This window comes from Ruditapes philippinarum, unplaced genomic scaffold (assembly GCF_026571515.1).
Source record: "Ruditapes philippinarum isolate M1 unplaced genomic scaffold, ASM2657151v2 ctg245_1_1_1_1, whole genome shotgun sequence".
In the NCBI taxonomy this organism is placed as follows: Eukaryota; Metazoa; Mollusca; class Bivalvia; order Venerida; family Veneridae; genus Ruditapes; species Ruditapes philippinarum.
The window spans coordinates 207783-230492 of NW_026852039.1; the positions used below are offsets into that span (position 1 = coordinate 207783).

A 22710-nucleotide genomic window follows, 5' to 3' on the forward strand; every position below is an offset into this window, starting at 1 on the left:
ACATGTAAAAATCATAGAAGTTTGATTAGAATTTCTTTACTTATTGAATGAAGATGCATTGTTTGAATATTAAGGTTCTAGTAGTGTGCTTAATTTATGCAATGGACTTAACCAGAGATTTGAAATTTCATCTACCAGTCAACAGTTTGAGTTTTGTCAGATTGTATCCATTATTAAAACATAAATAATATTATAGATTACCGAAATGATATTTTTTAACAAGTTACTGGTAATGTAAATAAATGAAGATGTATATGAATATCATTTGAGTTGGCCAGTATCAGCTTTGTTACATGTCTAATTTTTGATACTGACTAATATTAATATACATATGAAAATATGAAAAAAGCATTCTTAAAAGTATACTTAAGTTATATTATATATGATAGTATTATGTCTTTCGGAGCTTTAGTTATAATGACCAGACTATTATCTTTGTTAATAGGTACTCTGACCAGAAATTATTATATTACATCCAAAAAGAATGAAAAAATGGCAAAGCAAAAACGATAATCTTCTATTTGTTATAATATAAAAGTGCTACATATTATCATACATTACAGAAAAAGAAGATAACTTTTATGTACTAGATTGTCTTTGCAATGTTTGGTATCAGAATCTAAGCTCACTAACGGAATAAAATTAATGGCATATTAAATTCCACAATTAACGACCATTATGTATGGGTGGATTCATTATCTTTAAGCAAATTAAGCCATAAAATACAACTATAAGAAATAAAAGAGTAATTCTCCATTATGTTTTTAATTAATTCCAGCCTCATTCTCAGGATTTTCCGGGCACTTTACATTAATTGCTAAGCACAGTCTGTTGAAATAATCTGTATATTATGGCACAGTCTACTTTGTCTACATAACGCCCCATTCTTATGCAGTGTAATACCAGCAATTCTTCCATTATTTCTTTTCACAACTTTTTGCCATCATCACCGAGAAAAGGTGGTTACCAGTAAATGAGTTATTGCACATCTTTGTTGGCTATAGCTAGCAGGTAATAGGAGAATGCTAGAATATACTGATGGGAGGTTGTTAAATCAATGATTATTATTTGCCCAATTACCATTTCTTGACGACCTCCTCTTAGTCTGTTATCATAAATCAACAGTAGTTTGTCTATGGCACTGAATTTAGCTTACAGAAAAGAGAGAGATTATTGTATTGCTGACATTTCAAGCTTAACATGTATAGTTGCTATAAAAATGTATCAGAAGATATTTACTCAAAGACTTTAAAACATTCATGTAATATGAAAACATGTTTTCCTTTATGTCAGTTATAACACTAAATATACACATTATAACAGACTTAATATTAAAATAGGTCTATCTAATATGCTATTTTCATTATATCAGTAAATGATTTATGATTAAAAAAATAAGTTTAAAATATACTTTGTTAATAAACTATTATGGTTCAAATAATAGACATTTACCATTTCATCTAGAGCTTTTTTTAATTTCATCAAATAATGGTATTTAATTGAATTTAAATCCTCCAGAAACAGGTTTTAAATATAATGAAAGTTTTAAATTCTACAACATTAATTGTATGGAGTTGATTCAGAGCTGTTGAATCAATTCCACCAACAGTTGCTGATAATCAGCTTTCAGAACTTGTAAGATGAATTAATCTAACAATTCTATTCCCCCCAACCCACTACTTCTCAAATAATCTGTCAGGCCTTCATCCAATGTCAACAGACATGTGCCAAGTCTAACTTACATAAGGAGTGACAATCCAATCTATATCCCGGTAATTATTTGTACAGATTCTCTGCTAACTTACTTAGAATTTATCTCTTTTATTTCATGCGGAAATTGTGCAGATTTCAAGGTTAACATATAAACTGTTATCACATTTCTATCTAGCATTTTAATATACTTTGATGGAAAAAGCTTACTTTTAAAACCAGAAACATTAAATTTAAGAACTATAAAAGAGAAAGGATTTCCGTAATTGAAAATGATATTACCCATACTGTCTCCTGTAGTGAGTGGTCCATATGGGATACAGTTGCCACTATAAATAAAGTATACCAAAAGCTTGTAAAGGACTAGACCTGAGTATACACAACATTAAATCTGGCCATGGGCTCCTCTTGGTTGGTGATTCTAGTGAGGCTTGAACCCATAATACCTGGTTTGAGAGGCAGATACCTTAACTGCCATTAGGCCATTGATCCCTTTATTTTTAAGTGTAGCCAGCTTAATAAGGTATGATCCACCTAATGCATTAATTACCTCCACTTTGAAGAGTATTCAAATAGGCTAGAACTACTGTCAACTGCATTGTAACTGAGGGGCATGGGTTCAAGCCCCAGAAGCGGCAACTTTTTTTTCTTTCTTTTTTTTTCTTTGAACATTATTTGTGTCTCTCATATCCTTTCGACGGCCATCCGCTATACCCGTAGGACGGCCAAAGCATAAGAAAACGTATCGAAATTTTACATTTCTGAAAGCCAGTCTTATTTTACGACAGACGTCCATAGGGTAGTTAAACGTATCAAAATATACCTTTCTAGAAACCGTAGCGTAAATCAGCGTAAAACTTGAATTTTGTGTCATGCAAACCCGTAAAAACCTCGTTTTCGTACATTCTGGTTTTTTAATGTGTTTATGAAAAATCAAAATATTACGCTATGGCTGTTCAACTGGATACGATGAACAACAAAGCCATACAGTATAACACTGTTAATATTACGTTCAACTGCAATAAACAGACTCACAATCCTTGTTTTTCAAAACAAGTTCTGAACGTTTTAAAACGGTAAATTTTACGTTATTTACCGATATAGCCCATTAGAATACCCTGTTGAGTAAAACGTCCACAACGTTTTAAAAAACGTCCACAACGTTTTAAAACGTAATTATTGAAAATCAATGAAAATCAATTTTTCTCAGGAAGGGTGATTGATACTATGCTTTTCAACGTGAATTTAGTAAGTTCAACTTATTTTTGTTTCAAATAAGAGAACTGCTTACAGAAACTCTGTTTCGATGGCTCAGCGCAATACTGGTCTAACTGCTATTTTTGAAAATGTTCAGGAGAGACAAAAAACTGATTTTATTCAAAAATACTTATATTAGAAAATATTTTTTTGCTATGTTAACATTAATTGTAATAAGAAATAATGCCATTTATATAATTTTTTATTAAAGTGTTACAAATTGTGTATTTTAGAGTTAGACCTTTATTGCGCTGAAATTCTGAGCGCAATACAAGACTAACTTGAGTTAGACTCAAATTCCCTCTTGCAATTTGGTAAAAATGGTACAAATATTTGAGTTAGACCTGTTTTATGTTAAATATTCTGATATAAATTTGAACAAAATTGTTTTGTTAATTAAAACATTGTTAAAAATTTTTGCAAGTCTGTAGGAGAACTTTACAAAGACTAAATCCTTTAATATTTTTCTATTAATATATCATGCTAGCTGACTTTAGATGAAAGTACACTTCTATAATTCTTCTTTTTCAATTTGTTTGAGATTCAGATTTACTTAAGATCTTTTGCAGATTATCTGTACAATAAATTTGAATTCTAAACAAAATGCAAACAGTTTTGATTCATAATTATAGTGTTATGAACAGTAGTCATGAACAATGATGACTGACGATCCAGGTATATATTATGATATCATCAAAGTTTGAAAACAGGGATTAATGTACATTTTCTATAACTCACATTTGTACAAAGAAGAAACATTTTATTTTCTCAATGCACACCATTACCACCATTGGTGCTTAACCCTTTCCCTGCCAGAGGGTTATTGTTTTATTGTTCACCTATTTGCCAGAGGATTTTCTAAGAAATTACTATATTATTAATTAATATAATTATTATTATGTGTTATTAGTATTATAATAATTAAATATGTTTACAAAATTGTAAGTATAATAATAATTATTGTCGATGGTATAATTTTCTTTATATTTATTATTATTTTTATTATTATTATTATTAATTTATTATTATTACTATTATTATTATAGAAACGGCTAAAGCCGTCCATATGGCAAATACGCCGAAAATAACAGGGACGGCTGAAGCCGTCCCTATGGCAGTGAAAGGTTTAAATGCTGTGATTCCGATATTACTGTTATGCGCTAAATCTTAATGAATTTAATGTATGTGGTCCTCTTTTCGGATGATATAATCATTTATAAATATCAAATATTTTCAAAAATGAAAGCCGCTGTTAGACCATGCTTTTATTACATATTTTGTATTTACTTTCTCAACTGTTTAGAGTATATTAAAATAATTTTGAAAGTGAAATGTGCAAATTTTATGACATGTTTTGCTGAAAACTGTGCATATCTTAAGTGTTTCATTTTATATATCAAAGTCATTTTACCTCTAAGTTTTGACCAAATAACAAGAGGTTGTCAAACATATTTTAGAGAAAAAAGTAGGGCAGTACAACCCACTATCAGGGATTCATAGAACAAAGTATTGTTAGCACATGATATAATTCAGAATCATTTTTGTAAAGTTAGATGTGCTTTAAACACTTGCAACCACTTACTCATTAAGATATGAAAAGGCGCACACCTGAAGCACTATGTGCACACCTTAGATTAGCACTAAACAATTAGAATGGATAAATGTTAGAATTTTCTCATTGACACTGATACTATACCAAAAGCAGTTAATAGTCATTACATTTTTAATTTCATTAAATGATAGTCATTACATTTTTAATTTCATTAAATTTGATAGGTAAAATTAATGGCTTTTAGATCTAAAATGAAACATTTTTATCAACTTTTAGCTGTTTCTGCCAAATAAGTCAAAGAGTTTTTGACAATTGCACTCTCGAAATTCAATGGACTTTGGAGCTGTGTGATGTAAAAAATTATCAGAATACAAGAACTGAAAAGGTCATTAATAGTAATATATAAGTGTGCATATTTTTTAATTTTTTCTGCACATATCACATCAGACAGAAAGCTACGCCCTCGTGATATAATTCCTCGCATCCGAACTCCAAACAGTGATGTAAATTGGCAATAAAATCCCCGTTCGGGATATATTATTTCTTAAATAACTTTACTTGATTAAAGAGAGTGATACAGAAGTAGATACATAATTTAAAAATAAAAACCCAAGAACGCTCTCAAACCTGGATTTGTTCATTGTGTTACAGGCTAAGTTTGATTTGGCAGTGAAACAATGTACAGTCTACCCCCTTACACCATCTTAAGCAGAACACATTATATAAATATGAACAAAGTGTAAAATTAAGAATAAGGAAATCTCAGCATATGATTAAACAAAGGTCAAACTAAAAAAAGGAATTTTTAGAGGGGGATCAGAGGTTATGAATCCACTAGTGTAACTCGCGTTATTTTCCATTTTAAATGTGTGCATGAGAAACATACACTGGCTTTTACTAAATTGTACAAAAATGATAGTTTCAGCTGCATGTTATGTTATCAAATAATACAGTATGAGTATGATGTAATGACTTCAAAGACAAAATAAATGTTTAATTGTGACACTAAATTATTATAACTTTTTTTCAAGATTTTTCGTTTACAGTTACTTGTACATGATACGCAATTGGCTAATATTTTGCGAATTATACAAAGGCAAGTAATTTCTAGTGTTTTCATGAATTCTCACATTCTTTATAACACATTTCAATGGGATATGCATATTATTCTGTACCTGGAAATGAAACATTCAAGGTCTAACTCAAGCATTTTTGAGGAAAATTGATATATTTGACATCGCAATAAGAGACCAACTCAAGTTAGACCTATATTGCACTGACAAAATTGAACTACCTGAGATAGACTTTTATTTTAAATGTAAATAAAAAAGGCAAAAAAAGCATAAATTACCCTAAAATTTTCACAGAATGTGTATTTGACCTTACATTATCAAAATATGTAAAAAGGTGATTTTTGGTAAAAATGTCACTTAGACCAGTATTGCGCTGAGCCATCGGTTTGATGTATGAATAAATGCATTTTAAAATACTATACCGTTTAGAAGATTTTCTTCATTTAATTTTGATATCGATTTGATTACCTCATTAATCAAAAAGTGTACTGTATATCTAAACATTTACTATATCTGTCAATAAAGGGCACTATACAATTAACATATTTGGTGTTTTTATTTGAACAACATTTAACAGAATGAAATAAATGAAAGGTAAACTTCAAGAATTTAGTCATTTAAAACTAAATTTTGTTGGCCTTCCTACGACAAACAGTAGTGGCTTTCAGGAAGCTAAAATTTTATACCGGTTTATTACGTTAAAGCCTTCTTATGACTATAGCGCCGGGCTTTTGAGGTTGATTTTTCATACGTTTTATTACGCTATGGCCGTCGAAAGGATATCACTCTAATGAGAAGAAAAAAGTGTTTCATTTTAATTATGAAATTATTTTTGGTATTTATTGGCTAAATTGTGCCAAATTTTTTATCAAATATGGTACCTCTAATAAAATAAAAACTAGACGGTAAAAGTATTTTATATTTGACAAGCCCAACCAATATACTTTTAAGAAAATTTATGCAAACTTTGAAAACAGCCCCTGATTTGAGTAAATCTTGGGGATATTTTGAATAAGGCCCTCTTAGTAGAAAAATGATCAAACAAGAACTTAAAATCGGTGGGGTAGGGTAACATTTATATACATATTTCAAACATTTTGAGTAGAAACAATAATTTTGCTGGGTCATTTGTTAGCTGAATGCTATTATTTGTTTCTCAAAAATGTTCTATAGGAAAACATTTTTTCATAATGATTATAAAATAGAATATTTAGAGTTTCTCATTTCTGAAAAAGAGCCCTTCTAATAGCCAAGTTTTACTTAAGAAAAATCTCCATAACTCGTAAACCATACGGTAAACTTTGTTTAAATTTTGCATTCTTGTGTCTTTTAAGGTATATAACTGACCTATGTTGTCAATTTTATAGTTCCTTATAGTGCCCATTAGGGGGCTCATACCGAAACTTGTTTTTGACATTATAATTTTAGGATAGGATATATTATACAATTTATTGTTGAAGTGGAATATTTCTAGTCAATGACTTGAGTTGAGACATTTTTTTCTCATTTATTTATGAGGCAAAAAATGATTAATTTTTTGTGTTTTTTTTTTTTTTGGTGGTAACGATAGTGGCCAAGAATGTAAGCATCTAGGTAACCTATCAACTAGGTACAGGTGTTGAACTAATTAATTTGCTAACCAGTCACTTAGAAACAGTAGCTAGAGTGATACTCATCTGTAAACAACACTGATTAATCCATCATTGTCAGTATACAAAATTAGGCTTTTGCTATCTATTACAAATATTAGTTTCTAAGGATTTGTTATTTCCCTGATTGATATGTCATAATTGGACAGATTTGGGATGAGGAAAGGCATATTGATGTCATAAACTTAAAAAATCCTGTTTTTTTGTTTTTGTTTTTTTTACTATGAGTGGAAATAAAGTTACTATATATCTGTTGGCAGTTGCTATATCACATTTTATAATTTCATGAACTTTTGAAAATTTTAAAGATATTGTTTTACTGTATATTGTTATGCCTTATTTCATCTCTGTCACAACAAGTGATTCTAGGGAGTTCCGTCATGCACAGCTGCCCTGTATAATGTTTCAATATTTTTATTCCTGTTAATCTGAACTTGACATGTTTTTTCAAATTGCATGGTGAGAACTTCTGAAACATGCTTAAAAAATGTACATCCTCTGAGCTTACTAAGTTAGCATATCTGTCATTATTAAGGGCAATGGTCACCATAAATTATTGTGTTTTAACTTTAGAATGCAAGAGATATTTTTACTTGAAATTTCTTTTGGTTTGTATCTGTAAATTATGAAAGGAACAACAAATCACCAAGTCAGGTTTAAATGTTCATTTTAATATAACCAGATTTGGCTGCTTGTGTTTAGAACATCTTATTATGAAGAAGTTGGCAGATGACATAGAATCTATGAATGATAAATATTCAAATATATAATTTAATAATTGATGGATTATTAAATACTTTTATAGTAAAAAATCCCAACCCAAATACAAACAATCAAGCCAACCTGGCTTTAATAACAACAAAGAATAAGCTACTCGTAATTAAAATGTATGATAAGTTATCATTTATCATAAGAAAACTTGAAATTTTATAGCCTACCCTAAAGCCTTTTAAATTCTAATCTATCATGATGTTTTTTTCGTAATGGAGATCTGAAGTAAAATCATAGGGATTTGGAGGAAGAAATTTATATTTTATATTGATTATCTAACTTTGAAGATTTTATGAAGACAGATCATTTTTATATCGATATTAGTTTACAAAGACTTTTATTGAAATACAGTAGAGCCAACATTAAAAGATACATATCTAATTTTCGAGGAGGAAACTATGAAAATATTTTAGAAAATGGGAGGCGCAAGACATTGCTCTTGAGGTGGGAAGAAAACTGATGTGTTACGCTGATATTTGATGTTTATTTTTAATTATCTGAGTCTGAATTTCTGTTAAATAACAGTTACATTTACAGAGTGTAACATTTATGTTATATTCCTGATTTATCTGAAACATTTGAAGATAATTAACAGCACCCATCATAGGGGACTGGGGCCAGGAGCCCCCCCCCCCTCCCCAAGTAGGGGTATTCTCTGTTGTTTTGGAAAAAAAACAGGAACTTCATCTATAATTAAATTTTAGGTATTATATAATTTATTTGAAAAAAAAAAGAAATTGTTAAGGGTTTTCTTCTTTAGGGATGTAAACAATTCTATTTTTTTTTCTCTTATTATTTTTTTTACCATTTTTAGGCGATTTCATAGGGAGGGGATTTAAAAGACCCAAAATAATTTCTGTAAGGGCCTACTAGGTGCCAATTGCATTGACCCGTCTTTACTTTTGTAACTTTTCTCATATATAAATGGGCAAAGAAAACCAAATAAACAAGCAATTTAATGTAGTCACTGTGCTTGGAAATATGTGTGAAATATTCTCAGAAGTTATCATTCTAAATAGATACAGGAGATGATACGGACTTGATTTGTTCTTGATGGATTGTTCTTTAATCTTAGTTGGTAATCAATCTATAGCAGTATATCATTTATAACTGACATTCTTAACCCATAACTCAATGTCAAATCAGGAAATAAAAAAAAATAATACCAAAATTATCAATCTCATTTGGAAATCATAAAAGATATATCAAGTATTTATAGGATTGTGAAACATTTTGAATTTGGTTCCAGGCTTTAAATGATAAGAGACTGGCGTTGAGAAGAACATTTTTAAAGTGATTTTCACAAATGAAAAATTACATGAAAGCCACCCAGATTGAGCATGAATGATACCAAAAGATTATCTCAATTTGTGATTCAATACATGCAGCATATTGCTTATCATTTACTCTCTATGTTTTACTTCATTTCTTAATGTATCCTAATCTTAATTATGTAATGATGAATGCGAATAAAATTTGGTATGATTAAATCATGTCAAATTATGTTTATAGTATATTTATCACAAAGATGTTTAAAAGACTTGTTTTTAATGGATGTTCTATTTTATGAATTGGTACATTTTCATTAATGGATAGAACATTATATTAAAACCTGTAGCACATAATCATCATTTTGATATTACTGTGTGATTTCTGTAGAACAGCCTTTACTACATTCATGAGCAATTAGACTCAACATTATCAATTTGACTTCACAATTAATTTAACACTTCTAGTGTAACATCTTTTAGAAACCGGCAAAATCTTTTCTGACAAAGGTTATTGCTGATGTATGATATGTAAAAAAAACTGCAGGGTTATGTTGACAGTGAATTTGAATTTTGATGGTTTACAATACTGAAGTTAGATAATGAAATTTCTTATTTTTCCTTAGTAAAAAGATGGATCAGTAAATATTTTGGCGTCATGTTTTGTTTCAACATTGTAACAGTGATTCGGTCATGTACTGCATGTCAGTCTGGTAATATTACAGTAAGATTGGTATTCCGGGGCACAACTACCTCTTTTTGTATCAATTAATTGTCTGATAGAGATAAAATAAATAAATTACCAATCTATGAAGGTGAAATAGAACAGTGACTTGATACGTGATAGGGAGCTATTTATGATAATGTCATTGCACATGTTATATCATTGCACATGATTTGAAAAATTAAACATCCTTTGGGACTAAATTAAAATATTTTGTCTTTGCTTTTTGAGATTGACCCATCAGATCCAAAATCTTGCCAGTCAGAAATCTTGTTTTGTAGTTGTTGTTTTTTGTGTGTTTTTTGCTAGACCAATAAAGCAGTTTTTTTCCTTGTTTCCATGCAAGATTATTTGTATAGTCAGTCCCCAAAAAGAATGTTATAAAACTGAATCAGAACACCAAAAAAGAAACATAATTATATAAACTTTAATATTGTATGCTTTCTTTATTGAAATTATTTTTTGTCTTTTGTCACCTAAGGATTCTAATATTTTTAATTTATTTCAGTTAGGTTTCATATGACTTACGCAATAAAATAAAATAAAGATTGCAAAAATGGCAAAAAGCAACAACAACAAAATCAACATCAACTTTAAAGGGGTGAAAAAGATTGAAATTTGATAATGTATCACACTTTTAAAAGGGAAAAAATGCATGTGATGTATAACTATTTTCTTTTTTGCAAAATTCATTAAATTTGCATTTTTGTCTTGAATATATTTTTGTACATCTTTAAAAAAAAAAGCACCCATACATATGATAATCGAAACCGATCAAGTTTTACTTTTCATGGTGAGTAGTTTATATACAGACATCAGGGAATCAGGAGAAACATCAGCCTGAGGTAAAAATGACAAGATACCACAATACAGATTCTGCCGGAGATTATGGTATTTTATACCGCTTCTGCATAACATTCATAGATTGTTTTATTTTTTTTCTTGACAGCAATAAATCCATAAAAACCACAAAAATAAAAATTGCACTTTTAAGATTGCAAATGGAAATTTTATTCAATGCAGATGTGTTTTTGTTGGATTTTATTTTATTATTTTAGAAAGTATGATTAGATGGTGTAGATTTTTTTGTATTTTTATCACCACCTACATTACTGCTAAAAGGTTGTACAAGTTTTATTTATTTTTCCCCCACCTGATACATATTTTGCTAGATCAAATAAATGTAGACACAATTTTTACAGCAATACAAATTGACAGACTATGCCGAGTCAAATCCAACTGTTAAAAGGAGCTGTGAGTAGGACACAGTGCTTGACTATTTTCATTTAGCTTGATAGTAAAATAAAAGCCTTGAAAATGTAAGAATTAACAAAGAGTAACAATTCATTCACAAAAATTCAAATAATGTACATGACATCATAAGTTATGATATATTTATAGAGCTAATAGAGCCTGATATCATTAAAAATCCATGCTAGAGTTATGGGTCTTGGAAAGTGAACATGAATCAAACACAAAAAGCAATAATCAAGTTTCAAGTGAATACAATCAGAAGTTTTATGATAGATTTATATTGCAAGGAAAACTGAAAAATTCACAAGGGGCAGTAATTCAGTCAAAATCCATGTCAGAGTCATTAGCCATTGATGTAAATGCAAAAGAAAAAAAAATGTATTAAGGTAAGTAGAATTTTGAATTTTGAATTTACTTTGAGGAAAGCAAGAAATAATGAAGAGAGCAGCTAGTTTTGACCACTTTTACCCACTTTTGCTACACATAGGTAAAAAGGGAATTACAGGATAATATAGCCAAACTTAAAAGCATTGATGCAAAGATAAATTCAGTAAGACAATTATTCTGCACTGTAATATTAGATGTCATAAGGATCATGATGAAGGTTTGGAAAGGAAGTTTACCAAGCAGGTGATCTTTGTTTAATGTCAAGTTAGCTGTGTAGATCAAAGACATTTACCTACAGGAGGAGGTAAAACTCTGCAGATACTAGAAAACTCTTGTGGATATTTGGCTAGTCTTGGTGCCAAACCATTTCATTATATCAATATACAGGAAAATGAATGCCACACAGTGAACTGCTAGAAATATCCAACATTTGGAGAAATTCTCTTTGATAGTCAGTGGCTTGAAAATTGTTATTATTTTCAGTCTTTGCTTTGTAGAGAGAAGCTTTGACAAAAAATGGGAGAAGCATCATTAATTTGGCACCTTTTAGTTGTTCTTTTTATGTTCTTTTTTTTAAAATCCCACACATTACGCATTTAATAGGACATAAAATATAATGCAATGTGCAATCTTCATTTTGTTATAAAACATTAAATTTTGATTAATTATATAATTATTGTACAGACTTGGCAGTTTCCTGATTGGGAGGATTTAAATAGCCATAGTTTTAAATTGATTGATACTCTTTGCATTTAAAGTCTCTAATTTATTTTTTAACTTTTCAAGTAAGAAGATAAGCAAATTACATAGAGAGTTTTTTATCTGCTATTATCTTCAGGAAGATCAGGAAATACTTATAATTTATTGGTGTTGGTATATTACTCATAAATTTAATCAGGTAATTACAAGAAAGCACCTACGAAGTTTACAAGCTACAAAGATAGTTATATATGATAGCAACATATAGAGGGAGAAATCTCTTCACTTTTAACAGTAGCAGCTGGGGATGTTGGTGTTGTTTATATCATTCTTATTTTGTTTGTGATTCATTATGTTACATTAAACCATTGTTACCTTAAGTATACTGATTGATTATTGATTATTATGTATACAATTTGAAATATACAAATTGTCAAGCCTTTAAAAGCCAAACTATATCTGTCAAAGCTAAATGCAAGTTACTAGTAGTTTAGGTGTTTGCCTCTCAACAGAGGCATTGTGGGTTTGAACTCCTAATCCAGGGCAGAATGGTTGTTTTAATTGCTGACATCAATAGTACTAATAAGTTCCAGGAAATGGACTTGATAGTGATTTAATTAAGATCTCGAAGCTTGTTTTACAACCATGAGTTATTGAATATATCTGAACTACAAAATTTAGTTTAAGAGCTTCTTATATTGATGTTGAAAAATGATATTGAAATTTCATCTATGTCAGAGATATGCATTCCTGACCATTTGGATATTTACTTGAAAACAAAAAAAACATTATTCCAGATAAAAACAAAACAAATGTATTTAATATGTATAAAATTGAAAGTAGCATCGCAACTAGTAAATAAGACTTTTTAGCAGATGACATTTTTGTACTTGATGACATATCTTTGAAATGAGTGCACTTTCACTCAGGTGAAATATTTTCTTTTCATTAAATGATTATTTTGAGAAGAATGTAGTGTGAATCTGTTTTAACGGATTTCTGTTTACGCTGCCTGCTTACTTCAAAGAAAAAACAGAATTCTTTTATTTTACAAAACACCACTGTCAGAATATTTGATCTTTGTATATAGAAATGTACTTTAATTTCATTATAATAGATAAAGTCGTTATAAACAAAGCCATGTTTTATCATATTTCTAGGAAACTGGCCAAAAATTGAACACTTATGTTGTTTTTTCATCAGAGTGGACCACTTAGATTAATAGTTTTATTTGATAAAACTCCCTAAAATGTCAAACAACATTTCTTTGATGTCAGACAGTTTTTATGACATAGGTATTTGGTTAAGCACCAGGTCTGATCTCATTAAAAAAGGGAAGGTAGAAAAAATGAAGGTACCACCTTGTGTTTTGATGAGTATTTTTCAGATGTTTTATAGTTTGATTGACATAACTGATAAGTGGGTAATTTTGATCTCTAATTTAGATTTTTTTAATGAAACAGACTTATTGAAATAATTTGTTTCTTTATATATTAAAACTATTAAGAATGTAAATAATTTCAGACATACTTAATAAAACATGCACAAGGGTGTCCGAAGGTGAACTGTTTTATGCAAATTTATTATAGCTAAAATTGATGAACTTTAGTGATTGCTGTAACATCTTTGATGTTTGTTTGATGCTGTGTCTTCATATATATTAAAGCCAATGAATTCTATTTTATAGATCATTTAGTTTTGATGTCAATAGGTAACCTAGGAAATGGCAGATATTATGCCATGACGTTATCAAAATTGTTATTTCTGTTATTTTGATTTTTCAAAGTAATTGATCCTACTTAATGTCAGGTAGAATCGTTTGAAATGTTAGATATATAATGATTTTTCATGACTTTAACCGTGTGTAAAGGCTCCAAATTGTCCAGGATTTGACTCGGAACAGACCACCCTAGCTAATTAGTCGTAAGAAGTTTTGTTGGGCGTGAAGTTTTGCCAAAACTTGCTTGCCCTTGATGACCCTCCTATCACTATCTAAGGAACAAACACCTCTTTCGTGATACAATAATCTCAGACTTAGTGCAGTAGAATAATTCTCCATATTATATGACCAGTGTGTGAAGAGCACTTGTTATATTGATCAACAATTTAAAAAAACAACAACACTCTAATCATTAAAGTCAGGAGTGAATTTTTAGTGCTGATCTTTTCCTGCAGGTGATTTCTTGTCAAAGATGAGCAGATTGTATAGTGTTGCCATTGATGTAGAGTTTCTTTATTTTTTGAATATTCCTGGAAGTTATATGTTATCAAAAATGATGAATACAGTTAACATGAAAAAATTTGCAATTATCACCTGCATTATAAAGCCATTGTAGTACATACACTGTAAGGCATACTTAGTAGGATAAATTTGCTCATTGTAAGGACTCTGCCTCCTATAGAATCCTTGGATAGACTGATTTCACAGATGGGCTTAACCACAAAATATATAAAATTGTACTCCATGTGAATAATATATCAGCACTGCACTATATAATAAATGCACTAAACAGGTTTCTAAAAAGATATGTTGGTAGAAATTCATCACAAAAAAAAGATGTATAAGATAACTATTGGAGAAGAAAATACTTGAGTTTCTTTGAAGCATAATTTTGAAATTGCAAAACAGAATTATCCATCATATTTTGAACTGTATTGGAAATTGAGAAGATTTATATTTTCTACTAGGGTGGTAGAAAAATGTGTCTTTAGATGTTTGTATTGCATATTTTCCTCGCAACAAAGAATACTTGTAAGATTACAATTTTGACTTGTGATCATTGCATCGAGGGGAAACACCTGTAACATATGAGTGCATTCTCTCATATAACATGTGCTTATTGATGAAAACAGACCTGCAAAATCTATGCTCTTGTCAGATATATATTCTGTTTTTGTTTCTAGATGATAATCCAGATTTGAATTAAAACATCGGGATTAGAGAGAAATTTTAATGTGGGATTTTTTTTTTCATTTACACTGTCAACAGGACATTTTTTAATAGCTCCAAGTACTTGGAATACAGCTTTGCTTGCTTGCAGCTTTAATGTTAGTACTGGGTACTTGTACTTATCTGTTGTTTTAAATCAGACAACAAATTCTCAATTTACATTTATGATTTCTTTAATGACTCCCAGAATAATTATATAATAAAGTAAAGAATTTACAATTTATTAAAACATTTCTGAGGATAAGCAAGTCAAAGCATAACCTGATAATTACTGTAATATAATTTATTACAAACATACCAACTCTTAGCTGAGCCTGCTGATGGCCTATACATCCAGTACAGAGCATGATCACATCTGTGCTGTCTGATTATGGTCTGCACTATTTGATACACAGTTAATATATATTTTGAAATTTTATCTTAAAATGATAAATGGTTTTTGTCCAGGTCCAATGATGGACAAGTTCATTTATGATATTTGATCTGAGTGTTGTGAACTTGTAAGACTACAATCATGGTCTCTAATGTAAAACAGCAGATAGTGAACTGGCCGGCTGTAGTACTGTCATACTATACATTAAAAATGTCATAAATAAAAAATGCAGGTTTTAAGAATTTAGAGAAAAAAAACATGCAGGGCAGATAACTGTTGATAATTATTTATCATGATGATTTGTTTTTGTTAAATTTAGAAAAAAAGAATCAGAAACAGATTAAAGAATTTTATGGGGTCATGATAATGATTTTTGTAGAAAAGATAAGATAATTATAAGGTTCAGGAGGAACAGATATTGTCCTATCATATAGATCATGTAGGAAGGTGCATCTAGCTGATACAGCTTGTCTAAGACTGATTGTGATAACTGATTATACAAAAAACTCTGGGCAGATTAGTCAACAATATTGCTGATTTGAGATTAGTCAAGAATATTGCTGATTTGTTGGTGTTTTTTGGGGTTTTTTTTCTCTCTCTCTTGTTTGGAGACTAATGTTTTGCTGATGTACATCTATTGATAACTAATGATAATTTACATATGGTTCCAGTACATTATCATAAGATATCACTGATGCTTGCAGTCAATATAATTGTATTTTCATGGAAGTTCATATTGCATTTTTTTCATTGGTTCAAAGTTGATTTACGGGATATTCCATCTTATCATTCAATGAGAGAAAACTATGAAATCTTTCAGTGTTCTTGTATCATATATAAAATCATTACTATGATTTTCATTTTTTTTAAAAACCTTCATATGTCTTGGCACATACAAACTTTAACCACATCAGTAATGTGTGCTACTAATAGTTCAAGTTTCAATAGTAATGTACTGTTCAAAATTGAAAATAAATGAAGTGAAAAGAATTAATATAAACTTAGGGGAAAAAGTCATTTTGTCTGCATGAATGATTTGGACTAAGAATACGGTCAGCAGCTATATATACCAACAAGCCAGCAAGAACAAATGTTTGGATAGATTATTGACAGAAACTAACAAAAACCTTCCTGAAGATTAATCAGTCTTAGGTCAAGGTTACCAAACAATGATGAAAAAATATTGACTGGCTTGATCATCAAGTGTTTGGACAGTTTCATTACAGTGTCCAACATGAATTTAGTGTAATGCAGTCAGGACACAAAATCTTGTCATTTTTAAACTTTACCGTTGTGCTTATATCCAGACTGGGACCAGCATTGGTGTAACACTGAGGCCTTGTGGTGTTGATAGGGTATTGCATGCAAATTCATACTTCATTAACTGCTGAAAGTATAAACTATATTTACTTGAAAAAACCTAGTGCAAGTTCTATTATCAACAACAGCCGGTCACTTGAAACTTGGTGGCATAAAATCAAGACCCACTACTCAGGCATAGATTTTTACTGAATTATTGCCCTGTGTTACTATCAGAATAAGTTGAACCTCTAAATGTTTAAAGGACTGGCCTACACATGGCAGTCTTATTAAATAGCATTTTTAGTCTAGAAAGTATAAAAATCTTCCGAGTATGAATATTTAATGCCTGGGTCAGTATAAGACCTTGAATCACTATGCAACCCTTTAATACCAACTTTGAAATTTCAAAATCTGCATAAGGTCAGTGATGTTATTTAACACGTTAACAATTTGCATAAAACCATGCACTTCTTCTTTTGAAGTATTTAATTTAAGTTTACAGTTACATGCTTTGTATTTTAAATTGAAGATTATATCCTGCTTTTTTATATCACAACATTAAAGTGTTGATATATGATCTACAGTGTTTTTGTTTAAACAAAAAGTTTTTGTAAGATAGTGAGTACAACAAAATATAATTATTAAAATATTCAGTGTTTTAATTAAATGAATTATTTTTTCAAATTTTACGTTATTTCTATTATTTCCAGCTTATTATAAACTAACAATATTATTTGTGAGAGACTTTATTTCAGCAAAGCTCTTTTCTCTGTTCCGTGCCGAAGAAAAGAAAAATGTTTACAATTAAAATGTTGAGCCAGAAAATAATGTTGTATATTTTCTTAATCAGTTTCGCTTAGTTTTATGAGAATCTAAAGCATGTCTTTCTTACATTTTATCAACCCTAAGGCAAGGTTGTAGCAGATTTTATTTAAACATGTGAATTGCCACTTTTTCCTACTCGTATCCAGTAATGCAGACTTAATGCAATTTTCAAGTGGTCTTACTGTTTTATTAATATTTGATATAAGACTATTGAAGCATTATTATACTTAATGTGAAAATCATGTTGCCAATGATAAAAAACATGGATGCTCTAGAATGTGATTCAGTGATGATTTACATGATAAACAATATTAAGTTAAATCTGCAACAAAATTGCAACACTTTTATATTATTATGATAATATATTGATAACACTTGTTATAAAAATATTACAAAAGATTTAGTTTGTTTGCCAGGAATGAGTTGTTTTTGTTCTTTCAGCTTTTAATTTTCAATTTCCTGAGTTTTGTTATCATTAGAATTTGTAATTAGTTATTTGATTAATTTAATCTGTTAGTTATATACATTATATTTATTATATACAAAACAGTAACTTTTATTGTTGATGTTACTGTTTCATTTTAATTGTCAAATACTTAGTGACATAACTTTAAAGTTAAAACTTTGAATAATTTTACAATATGAGGACTAACGATAATTTGCAACAATGTTTTTTTTTTTATTGGACCTACCTCGATCATTATTACTAGAAGCCAAAAAGGATGTTTATGTAAATTAATGTAAGGAAAAAAATTGAAAAATCTGAAAACATTTTGCTATTTACCTTTTCAAGCATTCAGCCACTTTAGGTTGATTTAAGATATTTTACCTTGTAGTACAGCCACAAGGGTGCAATTAAACTTTAATGAAATTCCAATGGTGTTTTTTATGTCATTAATTTGAATTTAACAGCAGAAATATCTATTTGTAAATGAGTATTTAATGTTGTTTTATTTGATGATAATGACATATTGTCACTCTGGTAGCTACAGGGTTAGCTTTGATCACACTGTGGTTTGTTTTAAATTTTGTAATTGGTATTCATCACTGGATCTGTCCACTAATCTTGGTGAATTTCAAAACGGAGATAGGATGATTTATACAGCTTTTAGACATAAAACAAAATTTGTTATTCCTCTTATTTAAGTATTCATTCGGTTTTAAACCAAACAGGAGAATATGAGATATAAAACCGAAATTTCCTGATTAAATATTTTAAATGGACTTGTCTATCCTTGGAAAAAACATTTTAAGGGACAATTTAAAAGGTATATACATGTATGTATATAACTGTACTGACTGAATGTTTTTGGAATAACCATTCATTATTTTTCAAGGAAAAATTTCAAAATACATACATGTATATATGACTGTACTGACTGAATAGTGAACAGTGTTAAGACCATATCAGAAGGCACCTGATGTGCGGCCTGGTCTTGGTCTGCACTGGTAGCATGGGTATTAACTGTTGCCGTAAACAAACTTTTAAGAGTTAAAGCAACATTGTATTGACACTTTCATTTACATTGTCACAATATCTCCTTATAAGCATAGCTTACTAAAAAATTCAAAGTTCATAATAATAAACCTTGTTTATAGAGAAATAAATAACAACTGTTTTTCTTTACTGAAGAGTTCAAGACAAGTAGAAAAATACACTTGTTTAACTTTTGACACAGTTAACTGTTGTATATACCTTGTGATAAAAGTAATTCACATAAATTCATCTTCTACTGAAGAGCAAGTTGAGTTGAGTTTAATATGAAAATAAGGTTGTTTAATATGCATATAATATGTCACTTCATAAGCTGTATAATGCTCATAAAATAGACTTTGAAAATACCGTAAAATTACTCAAGGGGTTAATTCAAATATAAATTGATATTCATGAAAAATGAAATCATTCTTTATAGACTCCATATTCAATTTAAGACCGTTTGAATGTTAGCGGTAATAATGAGTTAGCTCATCGTCGGATACCCACGGCTGAAACATTAACATTTATTTGATTACTTGTAAATCAACCGTGAGTATCCAACGATGGAATTGGCTGTGCTTGACGTATATAGAGCTAGGCAATCTCACACATATCTGCACATTGACCAGGTGATCTTGCATATACCTGCGCATTGACCAGGCAATCTGGCACATACCTGCATATTTACCAGGCAATCTCGCACATACCTGCACATTGACCGGCAATCTTGCACATACCTGCACATTGACCAGGTGATCTTGCACATACCTGCACATTGACCAAGTGATCTCACACATACCTGCACATTGACCAGGTGATCTTGCACATACCTGCACATTAAACAGGCAATTTAGCACATACCTGCACATTGACCAGGCAATCTCGCACATATGCCTGAACATTGACCAGGAAATCTTGCACATATCTGCACATTTACTACCAGGCAATCTTGCACATACCGGTACCTGCACATTTACCAGGCAATCTCGCACATACCTGCACATTTTCCAGGCAATCTCACATATACATGCACATTGACCAGGCTATGTTGCACATACCTGCACATTGATCAGGTGATCTTGCACATACCTGAACATTGACCAGGCAATCTTGCACATACCTAAACATTTACAAGGCAATCTGGCACATAACATTTACCAGGCTTTATACTATTAATGGGTTTATTGGATTTATTATTATTTAATATTAACCTTATTAATTCTGGTTTACCAAGCAACATCCCTGCTTGCACTCAGTTCTCTATTCAGTCAGTCCTACAATATGATATGAGAAATTTAGTATGGTAATGGGACGGTTGAAATCCCGCAATCTTACTGTAGACAATTCAAAATTTGTTGAATAGGACAAGTCTGTTATGTATACTTTTGACAAAGCATTTTTGCTCAGTGTGTTGCAGTACATACAGTCAAGTTTTATTTTGTTACTCAATCAATTTAGTGCATCAGGGTAGGAACTTTCTAAGTGTCAAAGTGTTTTTTTTACTTAATTATACTTTTATGTTTTTTTAACTTAGAATGAATCCAAAAGAAAATTTCACTTCATTAATTGATAGAGATAATAATAAAATGTAGAGGGGGTGCAAAAAAAAAATTCAAGAGATTTTAATCATCCATCGTGAATCACCGTTCACTTAGTTAGTTTTTATGAACAGTTTTATGTTCAAACTTATCTGTATTTCTAATTTCTGACTAAGCAAGGTATTTCAATTTTGTACATCTGCTCCACTATTTTACCCTGATTAATTTTCTTTCATTTCAAAAACGGTTAACAAGATTGCAAGCTCATCAATCTTTACTGTGAACATTTCTTCTTTGTTTCTATAGCTCTCTAAATTATTACAAGTGAATTCTTTATAATGAATTTATTGCCAAAATAGTGAAGGTTGACATTAATTATTGGAAACATTTGGTCCCGCTTCTTCTTCCTTTCATTAAAACATGCCTGCATTCTTCTCTTGTTCATTATATATTGCCTCCGTTCTTCCCTTAATTGTCAGCTAAACCCTTATAATTGGCGAGGGGAAAAAAACGCCCTCATAAAAATCCCCCTCTGACACTCAGCTATTTGTACCCTTTTGTTAATTAAATATCGTAAATTTGTAATTGCACGAATGTGTTTTTTTTCTGTTTGATTGTTAGATTCTGTTTGACTGTTAGGATTACACATTTTCGTATGATGTATGTTAGAGCATGTGTAAGTGACATACACCATTACGGGCACAGCATGCCTGTGTGTTTCGAATTGGAGAATATCCATGTTCATTTTTCAAAGTCAGATTTCACAAAGAAAGAATGTTTCGAAATAGAAACAGTTTGATATTTCGTTACTATTTAGAATTAAACAGCAATCTTTACTTGTCAGAAAATTGATGAGGAAAATGTAGAAATAAATTGAAACAATTATTTATTATCCGAAACTTTCCCTCATTGAAGCAAACATATGTTTAGTTAAATCAAGAGTCTTTTTTTTTAAAATTCAATTTCAATTTATTCTGAAGTGATTCAATAATTAAGATAATTTTTTACATGACTATGGCATAAAAAAAATGAAATGAGGTTCTTGAATAGGCACTAATGATAAAGCTTAGTAATGAATGACATTTTTTTCACATAATTATACAAATGTAAATAAAAATACATGTATAACAATGATATATAAATCAGAGAAAAGCTGGTGTACATGCGTAATGTCAATGTTGTAATTAAAGTGTTTGCTAGGGTCAAGAATTTAAACTTTGTACAGAAAGTAAGGTTTTGAAATCCAGAATGTAGATAAAAGCAAACCATAACCAAAAAACATAGATATTATTTCACTAAATTATGGCTACAGGCATGACTGTTTATCTGCATCAAGTTATGTTTAGAAATAACATTGTAATCTTGAAATGCTAAAGAATTAATGACAAAAATTTGATTTGGGACCATTTTTCATGCTTACATTATTATCTTTGTTTGATTATTATAGTCACCACATCTTAATCATTTTCTGCTTACATTGAGTATGGATAGAGGAGTTACCTCCCTTTGATTGATTATGAAGTTCTCAGTCACCTATTTTGTTACTTATATATTTTGTTTAACATATTTTGTTACATTTCAGGACACTTTCTAAGTTATATATTTTGTTGTATATTTCAGGACACTTTCTAGGCAACAATACCGTGATTGATAGATTACGAGGGATGGGCTTTGATATTGAACACACACATCCTGATCAAGAAATTCCAAAGTAAGATTTATAAAATTCAACTTTTTTTTCTTTGCAGTAAAATTATGAAATTACACTAGAACGGATATGCTGAAATGAACACATTTTAGGTTTTTATGAGCTCATTGTAGTTATTAAGTATAATATATAATAATGTTGATCATCTTACAACAAAATATCAAAATTGAATGTGTGTGTTACATTGTTACAT

The 22710-nt window shown here is 30.0% G+C and overlaps 1 protein-coding gene across 2 annotated transcripts in view; it reads left to right on the top strand.

The window, feature by feature from the left end:
* Positions 1–22710, top strand: part of LOC132747763 (metalloprotease TIKI1-like) — a 42176-nt gene that overhangs the window by 13858 nt on the left and 5608 nt on the right. For both annotated transcript variants that reach the window (XM_060737259.1, XM_060737268.1), the window contains exon 4: positions 22430–22520. In XM_060737259.1, the coding sequence (XP_060593242.1) occupies positions 22430–22520 (91 nt within the window). The remainder of the gene's footprint in view (positions 1–22429; positions 22521–22710) is intronic.